The sequence below is a fragment of the Eutrema salsugineum genome, unplaced genomic scaffold (genome assembly GCF_000478725.1).
Source record: "Eutrema salsugineum unplaced genomic scaffold, Eutsalg1_0 scaffold_17, whole genome shotgun sequence".
In the NCBI taxonomy this organism is placed as follows: Eukaryota; Viridiplantae; Streptophyta; class Magnoliopsida; order Brassicales; family Brassicaceae; genus Eutrema; species Eutrema salsugineum.
In genome coordinates, this window is record NW_006256852.1 from 3,776,998 (window position 1) to 3,800,980 (window position 23,983).

Genomic DNA, 23,983 nt, shown 5'->3' on the forward strand with positions numbered 1-23,983 from the left:
TTACGACGAATTACGACGATTATACATCGATAACGAGAGATTTGCTAGTAAATGTAAAATCGTCGTAAATTCGATGCAAAATTACGACGAATATACGACGACTTCATTTTGATGTACATATTACGACGATTTTACATCGAAAAAGAAGTTAGGTGAAAAACATTTAAAACATGTTTACCTAACAATTGTAGATGAAAAATTTTATCGCAAAATCGTCGTAAACTCGTCGTAATATTATTGTTGAATGTAAAACCGTCGTAAAAAGTCGTCGTAAAAGCGTTGTAAAGCCCGAAATTTTCCTATAAATAGATCTTCATTCCTTCATTCAATCACAACACATCATCATTCAAACATAAGAGCATCTTCATCTTGGAGACCCATTGTAGGTCTCTTAAATTTTAGTATAGTGTTGTAAATCCTTATATATTGGGTTGTCCATTGCTGGAAACCCGAATTAAGAGTTATATTACTTTGAAAAAAAGAAGTAATAATATTATAAGGTTAATTTACTCTATTCACGTGGCTAGACGTGACACAATAGACTACCTCCTTTATTGTCTAATCAATAAAGTATTGTGAGTTTATTTTCAAGATGTCTATATACGAGCTAAGAAGTTGGATGTATATGCGTAAAGATTCAGATGGGGCGTTGATAGAAGAGTTCAAGAACGGGTTAGAAATATTTATGTATCAGGCTACAAATATGGAGAGAACGAAAGATAGTGGGAAGATGTTTTGTCCTTGTTTGAAATGCAAGAATACGAGGTATACACTAACCCAAAACCGTGTGGACGCATTTATTAAATAGAGGGTTTATGCCGCAATATTTTGGTTGGTATCTACATGGAGAAGGATATGGCAGTAATACTCATGGGAATGCTGGTAGTAGTAGTAATTATCAAAGTCATGTTGATATTGATGAATCGAATTATGGTCATCAGCCTAATCAGTATCAATATGACCAAAGTGTAGATCATGATAGGATGCACGAAATGGTGACTGATGCATTTCATGAAACACATACGGGTAATGCTGTTGAGGAACCTAATGTAGATGCCAAACGATTTTATGATTTGTTAGACAATGCTAATCAGCCAATCTACGAAGGATGTAGAGAAGGCTTGTCTAAATTATCGTTGGCAGCTAGGATGATGTCAATTAAAACAGATCATAACCTGGCTGAGGTTTGCATGGATGATTGGGCTGATCTTCTGAAGGAGTATCTACCGGAGGATAACTTGGCAGCGGGAACATATTATGAAATTCAGAAGTTGATTTTTAGTCTTGGTCTACCTTCTGAGATGATAGATGTATGTGTTGACAATTGTATGATTTTTTGGAAAGATGATGATCAGCTGGAGGAATGTCGATTTTGCCAAAAACCAAGATACATGCCGCAAACTGGTGGGCGTAAAAGGATACCGTACCAACGTATGTGGTATCTCCCTATAACTGATAGGTTAAAACGGCTTTATCAATCTGAAAGGACAGCTGCATCAATGAGATGGCATGCGGAACATACACAAGTGGATGGAGAAGTTGTTCATCCATCAGATGCAAAGGCATGGAAACACTTCAATATGGTATACCCAGATTTTGCTAAGTTCAAACGAAATGTCTATCTTGGTCTGTGCACTGATGGTTTTAGTCCATTTGGTATGTCTGGTAGACAATATTCATTATGGCCAGTAATCCTAACTCGTTATAACCTTCCTCCAGATTTGTGCATGCAAAGGGAATTTCTTTTCCTAAGTATTTTGGTTCCAGGTCCAAATCATCCGAAGTGAGCTCTCGATGTATTTCTTCAGCCACTCATACATGAGTTGAATCAGTTATGGTATACTGGCGTTCGTACATATGACTGTTCTACGAGGAAAAATTTTACTATGCGGGCTGTGCTTATGTGGGCAATAAGCGATTTCCCCGCTTATGGTATGCTATCAGGGTGGACTACACATGGGAGGCTATCTTGTCCTTATTGTCTTCATCGAACTGATGCGTTTCAGCTAAAATATGGTAGAAAAACTTGTTGGTTTGATTGTCACCGGAGGTTTTTGACGGATAACCATCCATATCGGAGGAACAAGAGGTTATTTATGAAGAACAAAAGTGTACATGTCCCTCCACCCGTTAATTTAACAGGAGCTGATATACAGGCAAATCGATCATTGGAGGGCAGAAGAAACAGTAACTCATGGGGGAAACTGGCACACTCCTGCAAATATGCCTGAAGGTTATAGAGTTCATCATAATTGGCACAAGAAAAGTATCTTTTGGCAACTACCTTATTGGAAAGATCATCTGCTCAGACACAATCTTGATGTCATGCACATTGAAAATTTTTTTTTTGATAACATCATGCATACAGTTATGAACGTAGCGGGAAGAACAAAAGACAATGGTAAGTCAAGATTGGACTTGCCTGATTTATGCAACAGAAGTGAGTTGCATCTACTGAGAAACGGGAAAGCACCAGTTCCTGTATTTCGGTTGAGTGCAGATCAAAAGTCAGCATTGTTCAGATGGGTTTCTTCTGACGTTAAATTTCCTGATGGGTATGTCTCTAATCTTTCCAAATCTGTTGAGAAGGGGGTAAAGTTTGCTGGGATGAAAAGCCATGACTGCCATGTGTTTATGCAACGATTATTTCCATTTGCATTTGCTGAAATCTTGCCCAAAAACGTCCATGAAGCTATTGGAGGCATTGGTGCTTTTTTTGGGATCTTAGTACACAAACATTATCAGTTGATGTAATATCACAACTGGCATTGAATATTCCAATCTTGTTGTGCAATTTGGAAAAGATCTTCCCACCATCATTTTTTGATGTTATGGAACATCTTCCTGTTCATCTCCTACACGAAGCAGAGCTCGGTGGACCCGTTCAGTACAGGTGGATGTATCCGTTCGAGCGTTTCATGAAGCATCTTAAAGGTAAAGCCAAAAACCTAGCTAAAGTGGAAGGCTCAATTGTGGCGGGAAGCTTGACGCAAGAGACTTCACACTTCACTTCATACTATTTTGCACCGAAAGTACGGACACGCAAAAGAGCTACTCGTCGATATGATGATGGAGGAGTTGGCCATACATATGTCGTTGAAGGTGTACCTGACATATTCTCGCCGATCGGACGTCTTAGTGGAAAACTAAAAGATGTTTGGTGGTCCAATGAAAAAGATTATCACAGTGCACATACGTATATCCTGTTAAATTGTGAAGAATTGTAATCGTATGAAAGGTACTTTTTTAATTAATAATATCTTTATATGAGTTGTCAGTATTATCCCGGAGTCCTCGGGAACACAACGGACGGTTTCCCAACCGGTCGTTGTTCCGCAGCCGGCACCGCCTCCACCACCACCAGCCGAACCAGCGGCTCCCGCACAGGCCGATCCTGAGGCTGATCCGATCCCGCCTGTACCGTATGACCAGTTTACGGTACAGGATCTTCTGGCGCAACCCGGTCGTGAGACCATGAACAAACTCTACCCGGATCGAGCCCCGGGCACCTTTTGGTACGTAATTTTTTTCTTACAATATTTTTAAATTAACTAATATTTATTCTTATATATTTGATATTAATTTACTTTTTCTCTTTCCATTTGACTAGGTTTACGACCGACAATGCAGTCGGTCGTAACGTTACGGATATCATCAAGGGGTTTTTCTTACCACCCCATACCAGCTGGAAGAAGCTGGATCAGGCCACACTTGACACTTGGTTCAAGTGTTTTGCGGTAAGTAATTTACCATTTCGTTTAATTTTAATTTTAAATTTTAACTTTTTACAATAATTACTAACTTCTTTTTTTTCCTTAGCAAAACTGGCATTGGGAAACATCCGCACACTGACGTGTGGAGACGGCCTTCAAGGAGAAGGTCAAATTCCGCCTCAACAACACCGTTTCCGACTGGAAACGGAAGTGGGAGGTTGACGGCGACAAGGCCAAGCCGGCGCCTATGGCCAATACCGTCTGGCGGGGCCTTGTCCAGTACTGGTTGGATCCGCACAACCAGACTACAGCCGCCAAGTGTTCCGGATCTAGGTAAGTAGTTAATTCCAATAATATTTACATTATTTTTTTTCTTATAATAGATTCTAATGAAAATATTTTTCAGGAACGCTACTGACGATGCGGGAAATCGGAAGAACGTCCCGCACACTTCTGGCCAGATTCCTTTTGCCGGAAGACGGCTTATGATGGTAAGTAAATTAAAATTACTAATTTTTTTATTTTCAAATAATTAACTCTTATTTCTCGATACTAATTAATTTTTTCATTTTGATTTTGTAGGACGAAGATAACGGAGGAGAACTTCCTCCGATGACGAAGGTTTTCGCCGAGACGCATAAGAAGCGTAACGGCGAATTCACGGATCCTCGGGCGGAGGAGATCTACAACGCTGCCTGTGCGGCGATCGAGGAGCGACAGACGCAGCTGACTCAGCAGGCGCGTCAAACGTCTCCCGGAGGTAGCTCGGTCCAATCGACCCCGGCGCTGATGGTGGCGGAGATGGACCAGATCTTCGAAGAGGTAAATTTAATTACTATATTTAATTAATGTAACTTTAGTTTTAAATTAAATTTCTAACCATAATGTTTTTAAATATTTGTAGGTTGCCCCAAAGAAAAAGGGGCGGGTATTAGGGATGGGGTCCATCCGTGATACCCCGAGAGCTACGGTGACTGGTCACGTCCTGGTCCCGGATCCGGTTATCCGCCAGGAGATCGATCAGATGCGGACCCGGTACGAGACGAGGATCGACCAGCTCTACGGTCTCTTCGAGATCATGGGAGCCGACAACCCGGTACTCATGGCGCAGTTGGACAAGCTGCGGGCTGATGGGGTTGTCGGATCATCTGCCGCCGGGTCATCCACTAGGACGCAACCGCCGGTGCAGACGGACGAGGAGATGTTCCGATCTCTCGGGGTTGAGCCTCTTAGAGCCGGAGATCAGGCGCCGGCGGAAGCATCAAACCGAAGACCCGGCAAGGAACACGTCCAGGACGATGGGGAGGAGGCCGGTGACGGGATCGACGATTTAGATTTAGATTTAGATTTAGAGCTGTAGGGTTTTTATGTAAATTACAATTAATTTTAATTTCAAATTTTCATAAATTTTAAATTATAAATTTTTTTTTTAATTTAAATTTTAATTCGAATTAATTTTTTTTTTAATTTTCAATTATATTAAACGTCGTATAATTGTCGTAATAGCTTAATTAAAACCGTCGTACATTCGTCGTAAATATTACGACGAATTTACGACTAACATCTACGACGACAAATACGACGATTATACGTCCGAGCTTTGCGACGATTTTACGACGAAATGATTAAATACTTTACGATTGATTTACAACGATTAATGCGTCGTACATTTTACGACGATCTTACGTCGACAGTTAACGACCACTTAACGACGGTCCAGGCGAAGACCAAGTCGACACAATTCGATGTAAAATCGTCGTAAACTGTACGACGCATTTACGACGATTTTGTTTCCCTCGATGTTACGACGAAACGAAACCGTCGTATATTATACGACGATTTTACGACGATTTGTCTATTACGACGATGACTTTATGACGATTTCGAAATCATCGGTAGTCCGTCGTAATGGCCCTATTACGACGAAATAACGACCATTTCGGCTGTTGTAAAATGATGTTTTTCTTGTAGTGTCTACATTACGTGCACTTACCATGCTTTTTAGCTCAGCAATTTCCCTTGATTCATGACTAATGCTGGTCTTCTTTGATCTGTCATATTCAGGGTTGTTGTTGCTGTTGGCTATAGCGAGATTCTGGATGAGTGTTCTTCCTTGTGTTACAGTCTTTAAACAAAAATCTCCATTACTGGCAGTGTCAAGAGATAGTTGATAGTTCTGCTGAAGTCCTCTTTAGAAGGTGCTCAGCATGTTTGCTCCAGAGAAACCATGATCAGGGCAGTCTCTCTCATACTCCTTAAATCGCTCATATGCCTCGAAAAATGACTATAAGGGGCCTTGTTGGAAACTTTGGATCTTGTTTCTCAGCAGGTTCGATCTTGACTTGGTGTAGAAGTAGTTTAGATAAGCAGACTTGCATTATTTCCATGAAGTAATAGAACCAGATGGCATAGATTTTAACCATCTAAAAGCTTATCACTTGAAGAGAAAGGAAAAAGCTTACACTTCACATAATCTGTAAAACCTGGAATGGTCCTCACCATGTTGCTGATTTCTTCAAAAATATCTATATGAGCCATGCTGGAGGAACTTGAATGGCAGATCTGTTTTGAAGGTGTTGGTGAGGTGCATCAAAGTCAGCAATAAGCCTTTTGCGGGCTGGTCTTCTCGCAATGTTGACAAGTTGTATACGTCGATTTGCTTCTCTTTCATTACGAGGAGCAATGTTTTCATCATTCTTTTGATCTTCAGGATCGGCCTGGTCTTGTCTTCTTTGGTTTTCAGCGTTCTGAGCAACACGTCTAGGGAGTTGATTTCCCTCTCCATCGAGCAGTGGCTGATCATCTGTTCTATGAGCAGCCTCTCGGTCATCTCCATGGATAGAGTCACGGTCATCATTTCCATCGTGATTATCTTGATCATGATGTAAAGGTGTAAAGGGTTTTCCGGATGGGCGTTAGGATCGGCCATCTTGAGCGTTTTTCTGCATCTCCGGATTGCTCTTTCGTATTTGTCAATCATGTCTAGGGGAGGTACAATATTGGCAGGATTTCTCCTAGTGTTCATACATCTGAGAGCAAAGAAAGCAAAGATAAAAATAAGTCAGAAGAACATCAGCAAAACTCGAAAACCTTGTGGTTTAGAATTGAAATTAGATTAAGGAATCAATCAAACAGCAAACAAATCTCTGGTAACGGCGCCAAAAGCTTGATGTGGGTGCAGTGGCAACTACATGTTTTACCCTAAACAAATCTGCAAGTGCACAGCAAACACAATAGTACATAGGGATCGAATCCATAGGGATTTTTATGTTGAGAACTCCTAACTTATACTAAGAACAATTGTAGACCTTATCAGATTAAAGGGGGGTTTTGGTTGTCAGTAATCCTAATAAACTAAGCAGAAAATAAGATCTTGAAAAGAAATCGATTTGAAAACAATAGAAAAATGGCGCTGGGCTTATTTTTTATCTCTAGATTTCATGATCTATGACATAAGGAATTAGATAAGGATTTTCTATGACTCTGGAACTAGAATAGACACTTATAAGATTAGCCAACTCTCGTCACCCTAATCATCTAATCACTCTAATTCGACAAGTAGCATTCGTCTCTTGCCGTGAGAGAGATCATACATTAATAGTTGAATTCGTCTCGGCTCACGTCCCCTTTGTAGGTAGCTTTTGTCTCCTACGACGGCCACGTCCATATGATCCAGTTCAGGCAATCTGATACATCACTCTCGTGGCTAATAAAATATTATTTCCTCGAGTAGCATATTTTCTAGTGACATCGTGGAACAAAAATATATATATTTTATAAAAGTAATTCTACAAACTTTAATATAAGTTACAAATGAATAAATAGAAGTGGAAAACATTTGACTGAAAATCACAAAAGAATTACCAAACAAAAATATGAATGAGATAATGATATACCTCACAAATCCAGAAAACTTTGATATTATGAACTAAATAAAATGTAACAGAAGCCATTGATGTATGAAGATTAACAAATGAACCTTTCTTTTATAGTCGTGACTTAAACTATTATTATATTATGACATTACCAAATTATATAAGAAAACGATAAGTCAAAAAATATTACTATTTGTACATAAAAGTTGAAAGAGATGTAACACAGAGATATATCGTAGAACACACACAGATGCAAAACTTCTTTTTGCTTTCTATTAGGAATCACTTAGACAATTATACAATCTGTCTAATCAGGCTTACACGACACAACAACGTTGTTCGACACTGACCAATCCCTAATCTACCCAACCTAAACACAACAACAGTTGTGTACTAAAGGATAACAATCACTTCACCCAGTAATTATCTCTCTTAGTTTCTAGTAACTTTTTCTCCTACTTTCTGCTCAGGACGGCCAATCCTCCTAAGCTCGTATATGTCAGAATATATACCCCATTCCCTTATTTGGCATGTGTATATTTCATGTTGATCCTTGTTGAGATCTCCAATCTTCTTTCCATAGATATGTCGATCTCAATCTTCACACCGTATCTTCTTTGCCACGTCATCTTGATCTCCTACGCATCCCAAGACTTCCGGAAGTTCCCGCGCTTGCATGTGTCACACACATCGCCTTTGTTGTAAACCCAACTTTTACATTCACCCCCTTTTTATCTGAATGTGTCACTCCAAGCTACCTGAGACAGAAGCAGAACACAGCACACCACACACACAAAACAACAACAACTGTTTCCCATAATAAGAGCTATGTCATAGATCCATAAGTTCAACCACAGAAGAAACATAGTGTCTTAACGCCCAAAAACAAACACCCAAATCAAAAGATCCATTGGAAAACCCGAAGAAGAGATAAGTTCCACACAACGCCGAAAAATTCTAAAAACAATCAAACACGGCAACACACTAGTCAGCTGCCCAGCCATTGTCATCTGCCGACTCGTTCTCCTGCTCCCCCTCAGAGTGTGATCCACCACAATCCAAGTTAGCACCAGCTGTTTCTGCTCGACCCGATGAGTTCGCCACCTCAGCATATTCTCCCCCTGCTTGAGTGCACATTCAGGTAAAACTAAGCACAATAGCAATGACACAAGAGAGGAATAAGGAACTTACCTTTGACACGCAACTGAATGCGTTTGAGCCAGGTAGTGAGCTGGTCCAAGTCAGCTGCCAGAGACGGAGCAACAGCCAGTTCATCATCTTCAGAGCCCTTTCCCGCCTTCGGATCCAAGGTAATGCGAATGGGGAAACCTTCAAGCGGGCGATCTCCTCGATGGCCTGGTACCGTACGCTAAAAGCAAAGCAGCTGAAAGATGAGATTGGGAAACATGAGCTTGTGATTCACCATCTCAGGGGTCCGAGCCGCAGACACAATTTGATCATACACCATTTTTCCAAAGTTAAAACGCCTCCCCTTCACAATGTATGCAAGAAGACGAAAGTGCTCCTTAACCATGGTAGTGTTGTTCGTGGTTGGCATCCAGTTGCAACAGCACAGCTTGTAGATGACATCGTACATGGGAGAGAGGTGCTTCGATCGGAAACCTTCCCAGCGATGTTTGCGACCACCGGGGACTACACGAACCGCATTATCGATGTTTATCTGTTCCTTATCGCCATAGGGGAGAGCATCATCAATCTAGAACATCTTGTTAATGATTTCTGGAGTGAATTCGAACATAGACCCACGGATGTAGATGAGGTTAGTTCCGTTATGATACTCCAGATCAGCCACAATCGCATAGAACTCATGCGCCACCGTTGGCCGGTATGGCTCCACATCGATGACCGTATAGATCAGACCAGCAGAGTCGAGAATCTTGCGAGCTCCCACAAGCTTGGGATCATCTAATGGGAGGAATTTCTGGTTGTGAAAAGGCCGAACATGAAAAGACACAAACCTGTCTTGAGCTGTCAGAGAAGCGAAGTTATTATGAGGACGATGGCGCGGAAGCGTGAGCTCCGGGTGCTGGCGGTCACGGTTAATTTGTTCACGCCGATTTGCTGCATAGCGAGCCTCCATGTCCAGATACATAGGATGATCAGCCTCCCTTGGATCCACGAAATCATCTAGGTCAGAAGCAGAATCATCATCCATCTCTTCATCTGAGGAGTGACCAAATGGGTTAGAGAAGCTTTCCAGAGCAGCAGACGAGCCTTCGAACAACGGCCGGAATTCAGCGGCACCATCGGAGTCATCAGATTCATCATCTTCAGCGTTTGGAATTTCAATGGATTCTTTTCCGGAGCTTTGCAGCGACTTTCGCTTGGCGGTGACGCGGACGAGGGCTTCGGCGAGAGTTTCTTCAACTGCTGGACAGCGATGACGAGAGGCTTCAATAGCCGAGGCGAGGAGCTTAGTAGTGGAGGAACGGGTGGTGCGCGGCATGATCGAATGAGAGGCACTCGTCGGAACAAGGAGCTACTGGTGGCACACAACTAGGGTTTATGGCACACAAAACGTCAGGAGACACTTTTAAAGAAGCGGGAAGAAACCCTGACTACACATACTCAGCCCACAAGAAGAATCCTTTAGTCCAAAAGCCCAGATACGTGATATTGTTAACGGCCCATGATCGATATCCATTTGTTCAGAAATCTCGCAACTAAGTCACATCAACCTTAAGGTCCACTTTCACAGACCTGCGATAACCTCATAGCTGGACCCAACACCTCACATCCAAGTACTGAAGCAGATATTACGGGACATGAAGGAGCATGAAATCAGAAGCATATTACCTGGGACACAGAGAGTAGTGCTACACATCAGTAAGACTTTCAGAAAACACTTTAACCCTCTTGAGACAGAAATGTGCGGCATGCCCTTAGCCAAGGAGCCTTCACACATTTCATCACCAGCTTGACGATAGAGTCTCACCCACAGTATCTATTCAAAAGAGCCATGTCAGGGGTAAGAGGTCATGAGAGTCGTATAATGTGTGCCCTTCATCCATCACACTCGAATGGTCCCACATCATATATGTTGCAGAGATTCACCTACAGACAAACAATGAGAGTGACTAGTGCTGCGAACCCTCAGCCGAGGTGCATTCACACTACAACCGATCACAAGCAGAACTTTGTGCCGGCTACAGCATTTTAAGAGGAGTAGGTATTCTCCAGATGAAAATTAACATTTTAAAGTCATCTGCGAGTGAATCTTTGTCAGCACAGCTGTCATACTCTTGTGCAGCTTTCTCAGCTGAGTAGCTTTCACACAACAACACATAAAGAACCAAGACAGCAATGTGGTGAACAACCATTCTCACACTCACGACTGCCCTCATAACATCCATTTCCAATCAAGTTAGTGATCAGTGTTAGATATAAAGTATGGTGATACCCTGTTCCGACCTGAGTAACTATCACATTGGACATGTCTCCTCTGAATCGGATTCCTGGGCTTGGTCTACAATCAAAACAGTAACTCATCTCGAGAGCAACAAAAACAATTTAGCACAGGGTAGCACATCCTCTCTGATGTCACCACGGCTCAATACTCACATACTCCCAAGGCTTTTCTCAGATAGAGAAAACTGTTTAAGTCTAGCGGCTTAGTAAAGATATCTGCTAATTGGTACTCGGATGCAACGTGCTCGATCATAGCAATCTTATCCTCAACAAGTCCACGAACGAAGTGATGCCGAGTGTCAATGTGTTTAGTGCACGAGTGCTGAACTGGATTCTTTGTGAGATCAATGACACTTTTATTATCACACTTGACAGGAAAGGATTCAGAGTCGATACCATAGTCGGCAAGCATTTGCCTCATCCAGAGTACTTGTGTGCAACAGCTTCCAAGTGCCATGTACTCTGCTTCAGCAGTTGACAGAGACACACAGTTTTGTTTTTTACTATGCCAAGACACCATATTGTTCCCCAGGAAAAAGCATCCTCCCGATGTGCTCTTCCGATCATCAAGACATCCCGCCCAATCTGCATCGCAATATCCTGCAAGATTCAAGTTAGTTTCCTTGGTGTAGTAGATGCCATAGTCTAGTGTTCCCTTGATATACTTGATAACTCGCTTGACCACATTGAGATGAAACAGTCGTGGAGAGGCCTGGTATCGTGCACACAATCCAACGCTAAGACAGATGTCTGGACGACTCGCTGTCAGGTACAACAGGCTTCTAATCATAGCTCGATACAGCTTTTCATCCACGTGCTGACCTTCTTCATCCTTAGACAATTTGCTCGTTGTGCTCATCGGAGTGCTCGCCGGTTCGCTGGTTTGCATCTCAAATCGTTTTATCATATTTTTGGAGTAGGTACTCTGGGATACAAAGATTCCCTCTGGTGTTTGTCGCACCTGTAACCCCATAAAATAGCTTAGCTCTCCCACCATACTCATTTGAAACTCCTTTGTCATGGTCTGCACAAACTTGTCGACAAGATCTTGACGAGTTGCACCGAAGATAATATCATCCACATATACTTGGACGATCAGGAGATCTACTCCACCTCTTTGGAAGTTGGCAGACAGCAAGAACACAGCAAGTCTCTCATACCAGGCTCGAGGTGCCTGTTTCAACCCATACAGTGCTTTCTTCAGCTTGTAAACGTGGTTGGGAAAGTTTGGATCTTCAAATCCTTTTGGCTGTGCTACATAGACTTCCTCTTGCAGCATTCCATTTAAGAACGCTCTTTACACATCCATTTGATATAGAGTGATATTCAGCTTGCACGCGATTCCAAACAACAGCCGAATTGACTCAAGTCGAGCCACTGGTGCAAAGGTTTCATCAAAATCAATCCCTTCGATTTGGCAGTAGCCTTGTGCCACAAGTCTAGCTTTGTTATGGATGACATTGCCCTCTTCATCATTTTTATTCTTAAATATCCACTTGGTCCCCACAATATTGACATTTGCTGGTGGTGGGAACCAAATCCCATACATCAAGTCTCTCAAACTGTTCAAGCTCCTCGTGACATGCTGCAACCCAGAATTCATCTTCAAGAGCTTGCTGGATCGAGTTCGGTTCAACAAACGAAATAAAGCATGTGAGTTTGACCATAGCCTTGAAATCAATTTTCTTGTTTCTCGTCACTCTACCATCGTGAACCGTTCCAATGACATTACTGATTGAGTGATTCCGATGAACTTGCTCAGGAACTTGTTTAATTAGATCCGCATCTGGTTGTCTTTCATCCTCTGTTGGCTTAACCCCACCAGCAGATCTGGAAAAATCATCCACCATCACGAAGATATACCTTTTTCCATTTATGCTTTCAGTTGAGATTGGTCCCATCAAGTCCATATGTATCAGTTCAAAGATTCGCGATGCTCGGGTTTCACTTTACGCCTTGTGTTGAACCTTAACTTGTTTTCCTTTCTGACATGCGCCACACACAGTCTGAGTTTCTGATTCAAGTAGTGGTATTCCTCTTACAACCTCAGCCTTTACAAGTTTTGTTAGGCCTTTCACATTCATGTGACCGAGACGTTTGTGCCATAGGTCCAACTGGGACTGTCTTGCCAATAGGCACTGATCAGTTACACTCCACATGTAGCAGTTATTTCCAGACCTGATCCCATAGAACACAGTGTTTCCATTTTCATCAACTGCTTTACAATCCACCCGAGTGAAGATGACCTTCAGTCCTTCATCACACAACTGACTGACACTTATGAGATTTGCGTTCAACCCATGAACATAGTAAACATTCACAAGTTGAGGTTGATCCTCTCGAGTGAGTGCTCCAACACCAAGGATTTTTCCTTGACCACCATCTCCAAATGTAACTTGTCCTCCTTTCACTTTGTTGAGTTCGTTGAACCACTCTTGATTACCGGTCATGTGTCTTGAGAATCCACTATCAAAATACCAAGCACTGGAGACTTCTCCATCAGTTGATGTGTACGCCACATTGCTGATCATCTCTGGTTCAGTAACACTAATTCGAGCAAAGTTGCAAACCACATCACATCTTCCCTCCTGGGTTACACTATTGCCTTGATAGTCTTCTGCTTTTCCAGTGTATAGTGCCTGCTTTGAAATCCATACCATCCCATAGTACTTGGGTTCCGGATAACATATCCGATTCCTCCGGGCTTTCTTGATTATATTTTTCCTCTTAAAGCAGTTTCTCTGCTTATGACCAGCTTTGTGACAGAAGTAGCACACTCGTTTGTGTCGCGTTTTCCTTTGAACCGATGCTTGAGTCACAGGACTCTCCTTCAACACAACCCTCGGATTGTCCTCGTCTTTCTTCTTGGTTGCCTCCGATAATTCACTGCCCTTGACACTTGTAGCTGTCAATTCACCAATGGAGGTACCACCGAACACAAAACGAGACAAGCCTTTAGGTGTGGGTGAGAGTTTTTCAACTTGAAAAACACCAGTGTACCCCAGTCCCCAATTCTTTTTGGGAGGTTGTCCTGATGACAAAATTTGATCCAGGTTGTCGGCTCCAGTATTCAGTATTCGAATTTTCTTGTGATTTTCAACCAGTTGGCTTTGGAGATCTCTTGCCTTCTCTTTTTCACTGTGGCACACTTCCCTTAGATTGTCCAACCTCTCTTCCAAAGCCCTTCTTTTCTCTCGTTCCAAGGCTAGTTCCTTCTTGAACTCATCCGCATCTGTTGTTGCCTCACTTAGGCTAACCTGAGTTGTTTCAGTCTTGTTTTCCTCAGAGGAAGTACGTTCCATCTCAAAGATGTTCAGTTGTGCCTTCATCAAGGCTTTGTTTTTGAGTAGCTGAAGGTTTTCAGAGCTTAGTTTTACCCAATTGTCATAGAGATTTCTGTACTCCGCTTTCGGATCAATGTCCTCACCATCCAAATCAGAATTTGAATTTCCAGGCTTAGATTCGCTTTTGTCAGCCTCGCCAACGGTGAAAGCAACAAAGTTCAGCATCAGATTTTCACTTTCCTCCTCCTCATCTTCAGAATCAGAATCCTTGAAGACGATGAGTGATTTGTCCTTGGATTTGAGGTTATTTGGACATTCATTTCTGGTATGTCCATAGCCTTTGCACTCAATGCATTTTAGCTCCTTTCTCTTGGTAAGAGGACAATCACTCTTAAAGTGCCAAAAACCTTCACACTCATGGCATTGAACCTCACATTTTTTGAAGTTTCCAGAGCAATCCCCATCTGATTGTGACTGTCTGCATGTTCCTCTATCCTTGTCAGATCTCTGAGTCTTGCTAAACCTGTTCTGACCTTTCTCAACCCGTTTCAGCAATTTATTGAAGTTCTTAGCAAGCAGACTCAGATTTTCTCCGACTTGATTAATTCTGTCAACCTCTCCAGAAGCGGCAAACGCAATGCTCTTTTGGGTGACCTTTTAATCATCCGTAGCCTCCATTTCTTCAACTTTAAGAAGACCAACAAGTTTATCAAACTCAAGTGTGTCCGTATCCATGGAGTACTTCACAACCGTCTTGTGTGCTGCGAACTTAGGTGGCAAACATCTGAGAAGTTTCTTGACTAGCTTTTTGTCCTTGTATTTCTTTCCCAGTACAGCAGCCTCATTAGCAATGGTACTCAGCTTTGTGGTGAAGCTAGCGACAGATTCGTCAGGTGCCATTTTCAGGTTTTCAAATTCAGACGCCAGATGGTCTATGCGAGTTCTCTTGACACTTGTGTTTCCCTCAAAGTGATTAACCAAAGTATCCCATGCTTCTTTTTGCTGATTCGCATCCTTTAATAATCCCGAACTCATCCAGATCAACAGCTGCAAATATGGCTGAGATTGCTTTGGAGTTGTACTTGGACAGATTCTTTTCGACATCAGTCCAGGTGTTTTTAGGCTTCAGGACTTGCTTAGTCTTACCATCTTCATCTTGCGATGCTACTGTCGGATGAGTCCAACCTTGCTCTACAGCAGTCCAGGCATCTTCATCTATTCCTCTAATGATATGTCTCATCCTGGCTTTCCAATGACCAAAGTTTCCAGCCCGAAGCAGGAGAGGTTTCTGGATAACAATGAGTTCTTTCGATGTCTCCATGTTAGTCAACATGATCTCAACCTGATATAGAAACTGGTTTTGTAGATAGGTGACTTGCTCTGATACCAAATGAAAGAGATGTAACACAGAGATATATCGTAGAACACACACAGATGCAAAACTTCTTTTTGCTTTCTATTAGGAATCACTTAGACAATTATACAATCTGTCTAATCAGGCTTATACGACACAGCAACGCTGTTCGACACTGACCAATCCCTAATCTACCCAACCTAAACACAACAACAGTTGTGTACTAAGGATACAATCACTCACCCAGAACCCTAATTATCTCTCTTAGTTTCTAGTAACTTTTTCTCCCACTTAATGCTCAGGACGGCCAACCCTCCTAAGCTCGTATATGTCAGAATATATACCCCATTCCCTTATTTTGCATGTGTATATTTCTTGTTTATCCTTGTTGAGATCTCCAATCTTCTTTCCATATATATTTCGATCTCAATTTTCACACCGTATCTTCTTTGCCACGTCATCTTGATCTCCTACGCGTCCCAAGACTTCCGGAAGTTCCTGCGCTTGCATGTGTCACACACATCGCCTTTGTTGTAAACCCAACTCTTACAAAAGTAATACGGTACAATTGACTACAATAGTTTGTATTTTTGGAAAGATATTATCACAATTTATCTTTTACTTATTGATAACACCGTATTTTGACCACTTTTATAGATCGTTTTGAATTACTTTTTCTATGTTTTTTTTATTGCTTTCAAGTGTTTTTATTATGTTTTTCTAGTATTTATAGTTTCAAGGCTTTTTTCAGGAAACTTAGGAAAAAACTTAACAAAATGGATAGAAGACCTGATTTAAGCTTAGAGTCAAACCTTCAGAAGTTTATCCCAAAATAAAGACCTTCTCACCGTCTGATCCAGGTCAAATTTGGAAACCTTAAAGATGGAACTACTAGCTTTCGAGCAAAGTTTACAGAATGGCAATCCAACGGTTCAATCAAAAGTTACGCGAAGAGCAAGATGTCCCATAAACCAGCCGACAAGCATTCCTACCCGTGGTCAATACCCATTTTACATCGGTCCCGTCCTTTCCGACCGCGGAGAATGGTCTGTGCGACCCTGAAGCCCATTTTCAAGCCCAAAATGATTTCCTCATTTGGAGAAACCCTAGGTGACGCCCAGAAATGATTTGAGCACTATAAATACATGTTTTACGAACCCTAAGTCGTATGCTCTTTTATGTTTATGAATATTTTTTTTAAGTTTTTCAATACTTTCCTTTTTTGAAGTTTAGAAAAATTGCATATTTTCCCTTCGAGGGCCAGAGTGGAAACCTACTGGTCAGGGTTGCGAGAGATAACTGGTTATGATCATGACAGTAGCGTATTCATACGTTCGTGACTCGAGTTCTAAAAGTTTTAGCTAGGATTTTTTAATTTATTTTTTAGCAATATTTTGAATCGTTCCTCCCTGGAGAGAATTTCTCAGAAAATACAACGTCTCGTTTTTATAAGTTATTTCAATACAAGTTTTAGTCATTAGGTTATTTTTCTTCATTCCAGCCAATTTTTATACAAGAAATTAGGTCTAGCCATTTTCCCGTTTTTAGTCGATTTTATTAGGTTTAGTTATTATGTCAATTTAGTTCACGTATTTTCCCGTTAAGATTAGTTTTTACATTTTAAAGACACCACCAAAACCCCTACAAATATCGCATGGTTCTAGACTTTCGTACTTCATATTTCTTTCAAAGGATTTTTTCAGAAAATAACCTCCTTCACTGTGGATTCGATCCCTAAGTATTACAATCGATCAGCTGTGCACTTACGGCTACTGATTTCATTTAGAATAAAACTTAACAACTCTCATGCAGCAGACATATCACTTATTTCTTATGCGCTATAAATATATTGTAGTTTTGTTTGTCTTGGATATGTATATATATAACTATGTACATAACTAACATTTAAATACTATTTAAAATCATTCTATGAAAATCAATTGTAAATGAATATTTAGTTAAAACAAGCTATAATTCTTATAGCTTAATTACTAAATCGGTCAATAGAACGAGATTAAAAACATGTCACATATTTTTTATTGAGATATTGATATTTATACACATAATCAGATATTAAGTTTTATTACTTTTATACCAAAACCTAATATATGGTTTGTTTATATTTTAAAAGCTAAGTTAAATTTATGAAATGTTGGCATAACTGAACTCCATACAACCATTATTCAGCAAATAAACAATTTTGTTTTCTTACATTCCACCATTAAAGAACAAAAAGTATTATGGCAATTTTCCTCACATGAATGAGCAAATCAATCACTGAACTGTAAATTCTAACCATTACATCACTGTTTTTCGTACTGGTAGCCAAACTCACAATTGTGTTTATGGTTTTAATTAAACATATTTTCTAAGAAAGAAAATAGTTTTGAAAGATTAATTTGTCAAATATTTCATTATAAATTTAGTTTTTTATGTTTAAAAAAAACACAAAGTTGAAACATAAATTTCAAAAAGATGCAAAAGAAATCGATTAACCACTATGAATAGTATGAACCTCATTTTAAAATTTAATACCTTTATTTTCATAATAAATATAGTAAATAATGATCCCTATAGAATCTATTTTATATATATATATATATATATATATATATACAAGTTGTGAACTATATAGTCCCATCTTCTTTTTTTGTTAAACATATAAAAGTTGTTGTTCAATAACTGAATAAATGAAGTATTAGCTTATATTATCAAGTAGGACTAAATCAATCTTCAAACGTACTTGAGTTATAATATAAATTGATTAAAATGATACAACAACTAAAGACTGATTATATAAAACATCATAAAATATAATTGATATTTATTATGTTTTCTGGGTGCATACAAAAAATTAAAGCAAAATACATTTAACTTGAAATACGGTTGATAATTGTTTTGAAATAATAGAGTCCATTTGACTATTGATGTCTGGTGTGCGGGGTGTCAAGTTTTACCCTAATAAAATCAATAAGCCGCAAGTGCACAGCTGATCGATTGTAATACTTAGGGATCAAATCTACAAGGAAGGAAGTTCTTTCCTGCAAAACCTTTTGAAAGAAATATAAAGTAAAGAAGTCTAGAACCAGGCTATATTTGAAAGGTTTTTTGTGGTGTCTTTAAAACGTAAAAACTAATATAAACAGGAAAATATGGAAATCAGAATAACCTAATAATTAAACCTAATAAAATTGACTAAAAATGAAGAAAACAACTAGACCTAAATTGCTTGAATAAAATCGGCTGGAATGAAGAAAATACTATACCTAAAAACTTAAATAAAATCGCTGGAAAACTTATAAAAATGAGATACTGAGTTTTCAGGGAAATTATCTCCGGGAATGAACGATTTAAAACATTGCTAAAATGTAAATTAAAAGATCCTAGCTAAAACTTTTAGAACTCGAGTCACGAACGTATGAATACGCCACTGTCGTAATCATAACCAACTATCTCTCACAACCCTGACCAGAAGGTTTCCACTCTGGCCTTGGAAGGGAAAAGATGACTTCTATGGTTGATCTACTCTTCTCAAACTAGATTTTGCCCTGGATTAATACTTTCGCAATACCAAGGACCTAGATTAGATTGTAGTTCATGACGCTACTCCCATGCATTAAAAGTAAGTTTAGAAGAAAAATGTTTAGGATTCGGTTTCAATAGCTAATGGAATCCTCATCGAACATGTATAGCCCCCATCAAAAATCCTTTAAAACCCAACCATAAAACTACTCAGTCATTACTTAAGAAAGCAAAAACATTGTATTAAAAAGCTGTATTGAAATCGATATGGTAAAGGAACATAGAGGGTTCAAGAGATAGATCTCTATCTCCCTAGACCTAAAACAAACAAAATGAAAGGCAAAAACTTAAAAGCTACTAAAAGAGAAATTGCATATCATCTAAGGCTCCTAAACATGTATTTATAGTGTTCAAGTCATTTCTATGCATCACTTAGGGTTTCTCCAAATAAGGGAATCGTCTTGGGCTACAAATTGGGCTTCTAGGCCAGACAAACCAATCTCCGTGGTCGGAAAGGACAGGACCGGTGCAAATTGGGTGTTTGGCGCGGGTAGGCACTACAAGAAATATGCTTATTGATAGCACATTTTAATAGCGTAATATTTGTAACTGCTATTAAATGTCATTTGCGGAATTGGGTACTCTGATATAGCACTTTAAAAATGCTAAAGTGTTAAAAATGTGAGCGGGAACCAAAAAGGCCTTGCCTCGCAGAAAAAACTTATGCCTGCCAACACTTAGGAAAAAAATTATGTTTTAGACAAAACATAATAACATTATGTCGAGTAAAAAAAAAACATTTTGTCGGGTGAGAAAAAATTAGAAAGTTCTAGGGTTATCGAGAGAAGAGAGTGATCTCAAATTTATCAAGCCGATTCAATAATCTGACGTCTCTGATACCCTCATCGTCGGAAATCTCTATCACCCGTGTCGATTTCGGGTTTAGATCGTGGTCATTGTCATCTTGATTCCTGTTCGAGTTACGCTCTCGATTTTGGAGATTTCTGGGCTTTTCAGAAAATTTTCGGCGATTGAGGCACATTCGTTTGTCAAGTTCAGCTGAAACTAGATGACGCACATGCTAAGGTAACCCCAATTTCACTCTTCATATCCCAAAATGTAATTCCATCATTCGATTCATTTAATTCTTATACTTGTTTTACTTACTGCACTTTCATTCTCATGTCTTCCCTCTTGAGGTTTTGAAGCTGAAAGAGAAACCAAAAGACAGCGAGAAGACATCAAATACATCGGCAAACAAAGCTCAATCGTGTCTGATTTCATCGATAATCAAGGTAAATGTAACTCGTTAATCGGTTTAGGGTTTAGCCAGACTTGATTGGAAACTCGTTTATATTGAAATCTCCTTTGTCTTCCGGAGTACTTTTATAGTGTTTGTTTAGGTTTGAGTCGTTTAGCTAACAATTTTTATTAAGGTTGGAGTATACAATGGTGGACAAGGCATGGGTTCACCTATGCAGGTATCACTTTATAAACATTTGTTTAGGTTAGATGTGCTTCTATATAGTTTACCTGTATAGTTTTGACTTTTTTCTTTCATCGACATGCATATGTTGAAGAGCGGATCCTGCATATGAGATTGGTGCTAGGAATTTTGTGAACTCAGTTGCCTCTGCCTTAGGAGATTGTGATTTGGTTATATGCCCGTGCATTGATTGTCGAAATGTAGACCGTCATTCTAAAAATGATGTAGTGGATCACCTGGTCACCAGAGGAATGGATGAGACGTACAAGCTAAGGACTGATTGGTATCATCACGGGGAAGTAAACTGTGGGTCTGACGAAGCAAGGAAAGTGATTAGAGAGTGGAACGAGGAGATTCTAGGGTTGTATCAAGCTGCCGAATACTTGGATGAAGAGTTAGCTAACAAGACTGACTTATGCGATGTTGCTGAAGGTTTAGACAAGAGAGAAGATGAGTTTCTAGCTAAACTTTCTGATGCTGAAACGCCATTGTATCCAAGTTGTGCTAGCCATAGCAAGCTATCAGCAATTGTATCGTTGTTTAGGCTGAAGACTCAGAATGGGTGGTCGGACAAGAACTTCAACGAGCTGTTAGAGACACTGCCGAGTTTGTTGCCAGACGATAATGTGCTTCACACCTCGTTGTATGACGTGAAGAAGTTCGTCAAGTCTTTCCATATGGGCTACGAGAAGATCCATGCCTGTATTAATGACTGTTGTCTTTTCAGAAAGTGGTTGAAGAAGTTAGACAACTGTCCCAAGTGCAAGACATCAAGATGGAAGACTAACTTGCAAACCGGTGAACTTAAAAAAGGCGTCCCTCTGAAAGTTTTGAGGTACTTTCCCATCATTCCGAGGCTGAAGAGGATGTTTAGGTCAGAGCAAACTGCTAAAGAGCTACGGTGGCATTTTACTAACAAAAGTAATGATGGAAAGCTGCGTCATCCCGTGGACTCCGTAACATGGGACCAGATGAATTCCAAGTATCCGTTGTTTTCCGCGGAATAAAGGAACATTCGGCTAGGTCTATCTACCGACGGTTTCAATCCATTCAGCATGAAAAATACAAGGTATTATTGTTGGTCTGTATTGTTAGTGAATTATAATATGGCTCCAGACTTGTGTATGAAGAAGGAGAATATAATGCTTTCCTTGTTGATTCTTGGACCGTATCAACCTGGCAACAGTATAAATGTGTACCTGGAGCCACTGATGGATGACCTCCAACACGTGTGGGACATTGGAGAGCAAACGTATGATGCATTCAGTAAAACCACATTCACAATGAAGGCAATGTTATTGTGGACTATTAGTGACCTACCTGCATATGGAAATCTGGCTGGCTGCAGAGTAAAAGGTAAGATGGGATGTCCATTATGTGGAAAGCATACTGATAGTTTATGGTTACCTAATAGCAGGAAGCATGTTTACATGTGTCATAGAAAGAGATTATCACCCACGCATAGTTACCGTGGGAAGAAAGCATGGTTCGATGGAAAAGTAGAATATGGAAGGAAGGGTAGGATTCTAACGGGTCATAACATATCTGTGATGCTGAAGAATTACAAAAAAAGAGTTTGGAAATGTAAGACAAACTGGAAGGAAAAGAAAAAGGGTTATTCCTGCGGAGTCATTAACTGATAGTGAAGACGAAGAATCCAAATCAGAGGATGAGGAGAAAATAGATGAAGAAGAATTATCTAGATGGAAGAAACGATCTATCTTTTTCAATCTTCCGTACTGGGAGGTATGTTATCATTTTACAACTTCATTTATTTTTATCGAATATACTTTACATAATTTAAAGACTTTCAGCTAACCTGTATAAATGCAATCCATAGGAACTCCCGGTCAGACATAACTTGGACGTTATGCACGTAGAAAGAAATGTTGCAGCGAGCATCATTTCCACCTTGCTGCATTGTGGAAATTCAAAAGACGGTCTTAATGCTCGTAAAGCTCTACAAGTCCTTGGTATTAGGAAAGAGTTGCATCCTAAAACCAGAGGCAAACAAACTTTACCTGCAGCACCGTGGACTTTGTCGAAGGAAGAGAAGAGACTATTCTGCAAGCGTCTACATGAGTTCAAAGGACAGGATGGTTATTGCTCCAATATATCCAGGTGCGTATCATTAGAAGAGTCTAAGACAATGGGATTGAAGTCACACGATTACCATGTGCTCATGCAACAACTTTTACCAGTTGCACTTAGAGGTCTTTTACCGAAAGGGCCTAGAATAGCCATCACACGATTATGTGCATTCTTCAACAATCTATGTCAACATGTTGTTAATAGGGAGAAAATATCAGAAATGGAAAACAAAATCTTTGAGACTGATGTGGTGTTGTCGTGAGGGTTGTCAAGTTTTACCCTAAATGAAATCGATAGCCGCAAGTGCACAGCTGATCGATTGTAGTACTTAGGGATCGAATCCACAGGGAAGGAGGATCTTTTCCTGCAAAAAGCCTTTGAAAAAAGTATTAAGTAAGGAAGTCTAGAACCAAAACGGTTTTGTGGGGGTTTGGTAGTGTGTTTGAAATGCAAAAACGAAATCTTAAAAGAGAATACGGGAATTAAATGACGTAATAACTAAACTTAACGAAAATGACTAAAAATGTAAAAAACGGATATCTAATTGCTTAAATGAAAATCTACTAAAAAGGAAAGACAATATTGAACTAAAGCTGAAAGAAAAATCGGTGTAAATCAATGGGAAAGAAGGCGTTGGGGTTCAGGGAGGTTTTCTCAGGGGTACGAACGATTCAAAACATTGCTAGAGAGTAAAATTGATAAGATCTTAGCTTAAACTTTTCGAACTGGAGTCACGGACGTATGAATACGCCACTGTCGTGATCATAGACAACTATCTCTCTCAACCCTGACCAGTAGGTTTCCACTCTGGCCCTGGAAGAGAAGAGATGCATTATGTTTAAGACTCGTCCTAATTCACAAATCGCCATAGGTAGGTTTCCACTCCTATGTTTGTTTTGCTCTCCCAAACTAGATCTGATACCGGATGAACACTTTCGTGTCACCAAGCATCTGGATCAGATTGTAGTTCATGACGCTACTCTCATGCAGTAAAAACGAATTCAGAAGAAAAAGTTCGAAGATTCGGCTCAAAAGCTCATGGAATCCTCATCGAACATATAAATCCCCATCGAAAATCCCTTAATCCCAACAATAAAACTACTCAGACATGATGAACGAAATCAAAGACATAGTATTAAGAAGTAGAATAGAAACCAAAATTGAAAAAGAATGAACAAGGGTTCAAGAGAACAAATCTCTCTCTCCCTAAAAGCTAAAGCAAAAACAAT

At 40.0% G+C, this 23,983-nt stretch overlaps 2 protein-coding genes and 1 non-coding gene across 3 annotated transcripts; 2 read left to right on the top strand and 1 right to left on the bottom strand.

The window, feature by feature from the left end:
* Positions 1 to 5,935: 5,935 nt before the first annotated feature.
* LOC112087655 lies at positions 5,936 to 6,042 on the top strand. The gene has a single exon (XR_002900201.1). It is a non-coding gene; the product is annotated as a small nucleolar RNA R71 (small nucleolar RNA).
* Positions 6,043 to 12,966: 6,924 nt separating this feature from the next.
* On the bottom strand, positions 12,967 to 15,201 carry LOC112087519. Its single transcript, XM_024157430.1, has 2 exons — positions 15,004 to 15,201; positions 12,967 to 14,955 (listed from the first exon to the last, which is right to left on the bottom strand). The coding sequence occupies exons 1-2, from the start codon at positions 15,199 to 15,201 to the stop codon at positions 12,967 to 12,969; spliced, it is 2,187 nt and encodes a 728-aa protein (XP_024013198.1).
* A 5,425-nt stretch (positions 15,202 to 20,626) lies between these two features.
* LOC112087520 lies at positions 20,627 to 21,670 on the top strand. The gene is made up of 2 exons (XM_024157431.1): positions 20,627 to 20,658; positions 20,758 to 21,670. Exons 1-2 carry the CDS (start codon positions 20,627 to 20,629, stop codon positions 21,668 to 21,670), a joined length of 945 nt encoding a protein of 314 aa, XP_024013199.1.
* Positions 21,671 to 23,983: the final 2,313 nt, after the last annotated feature.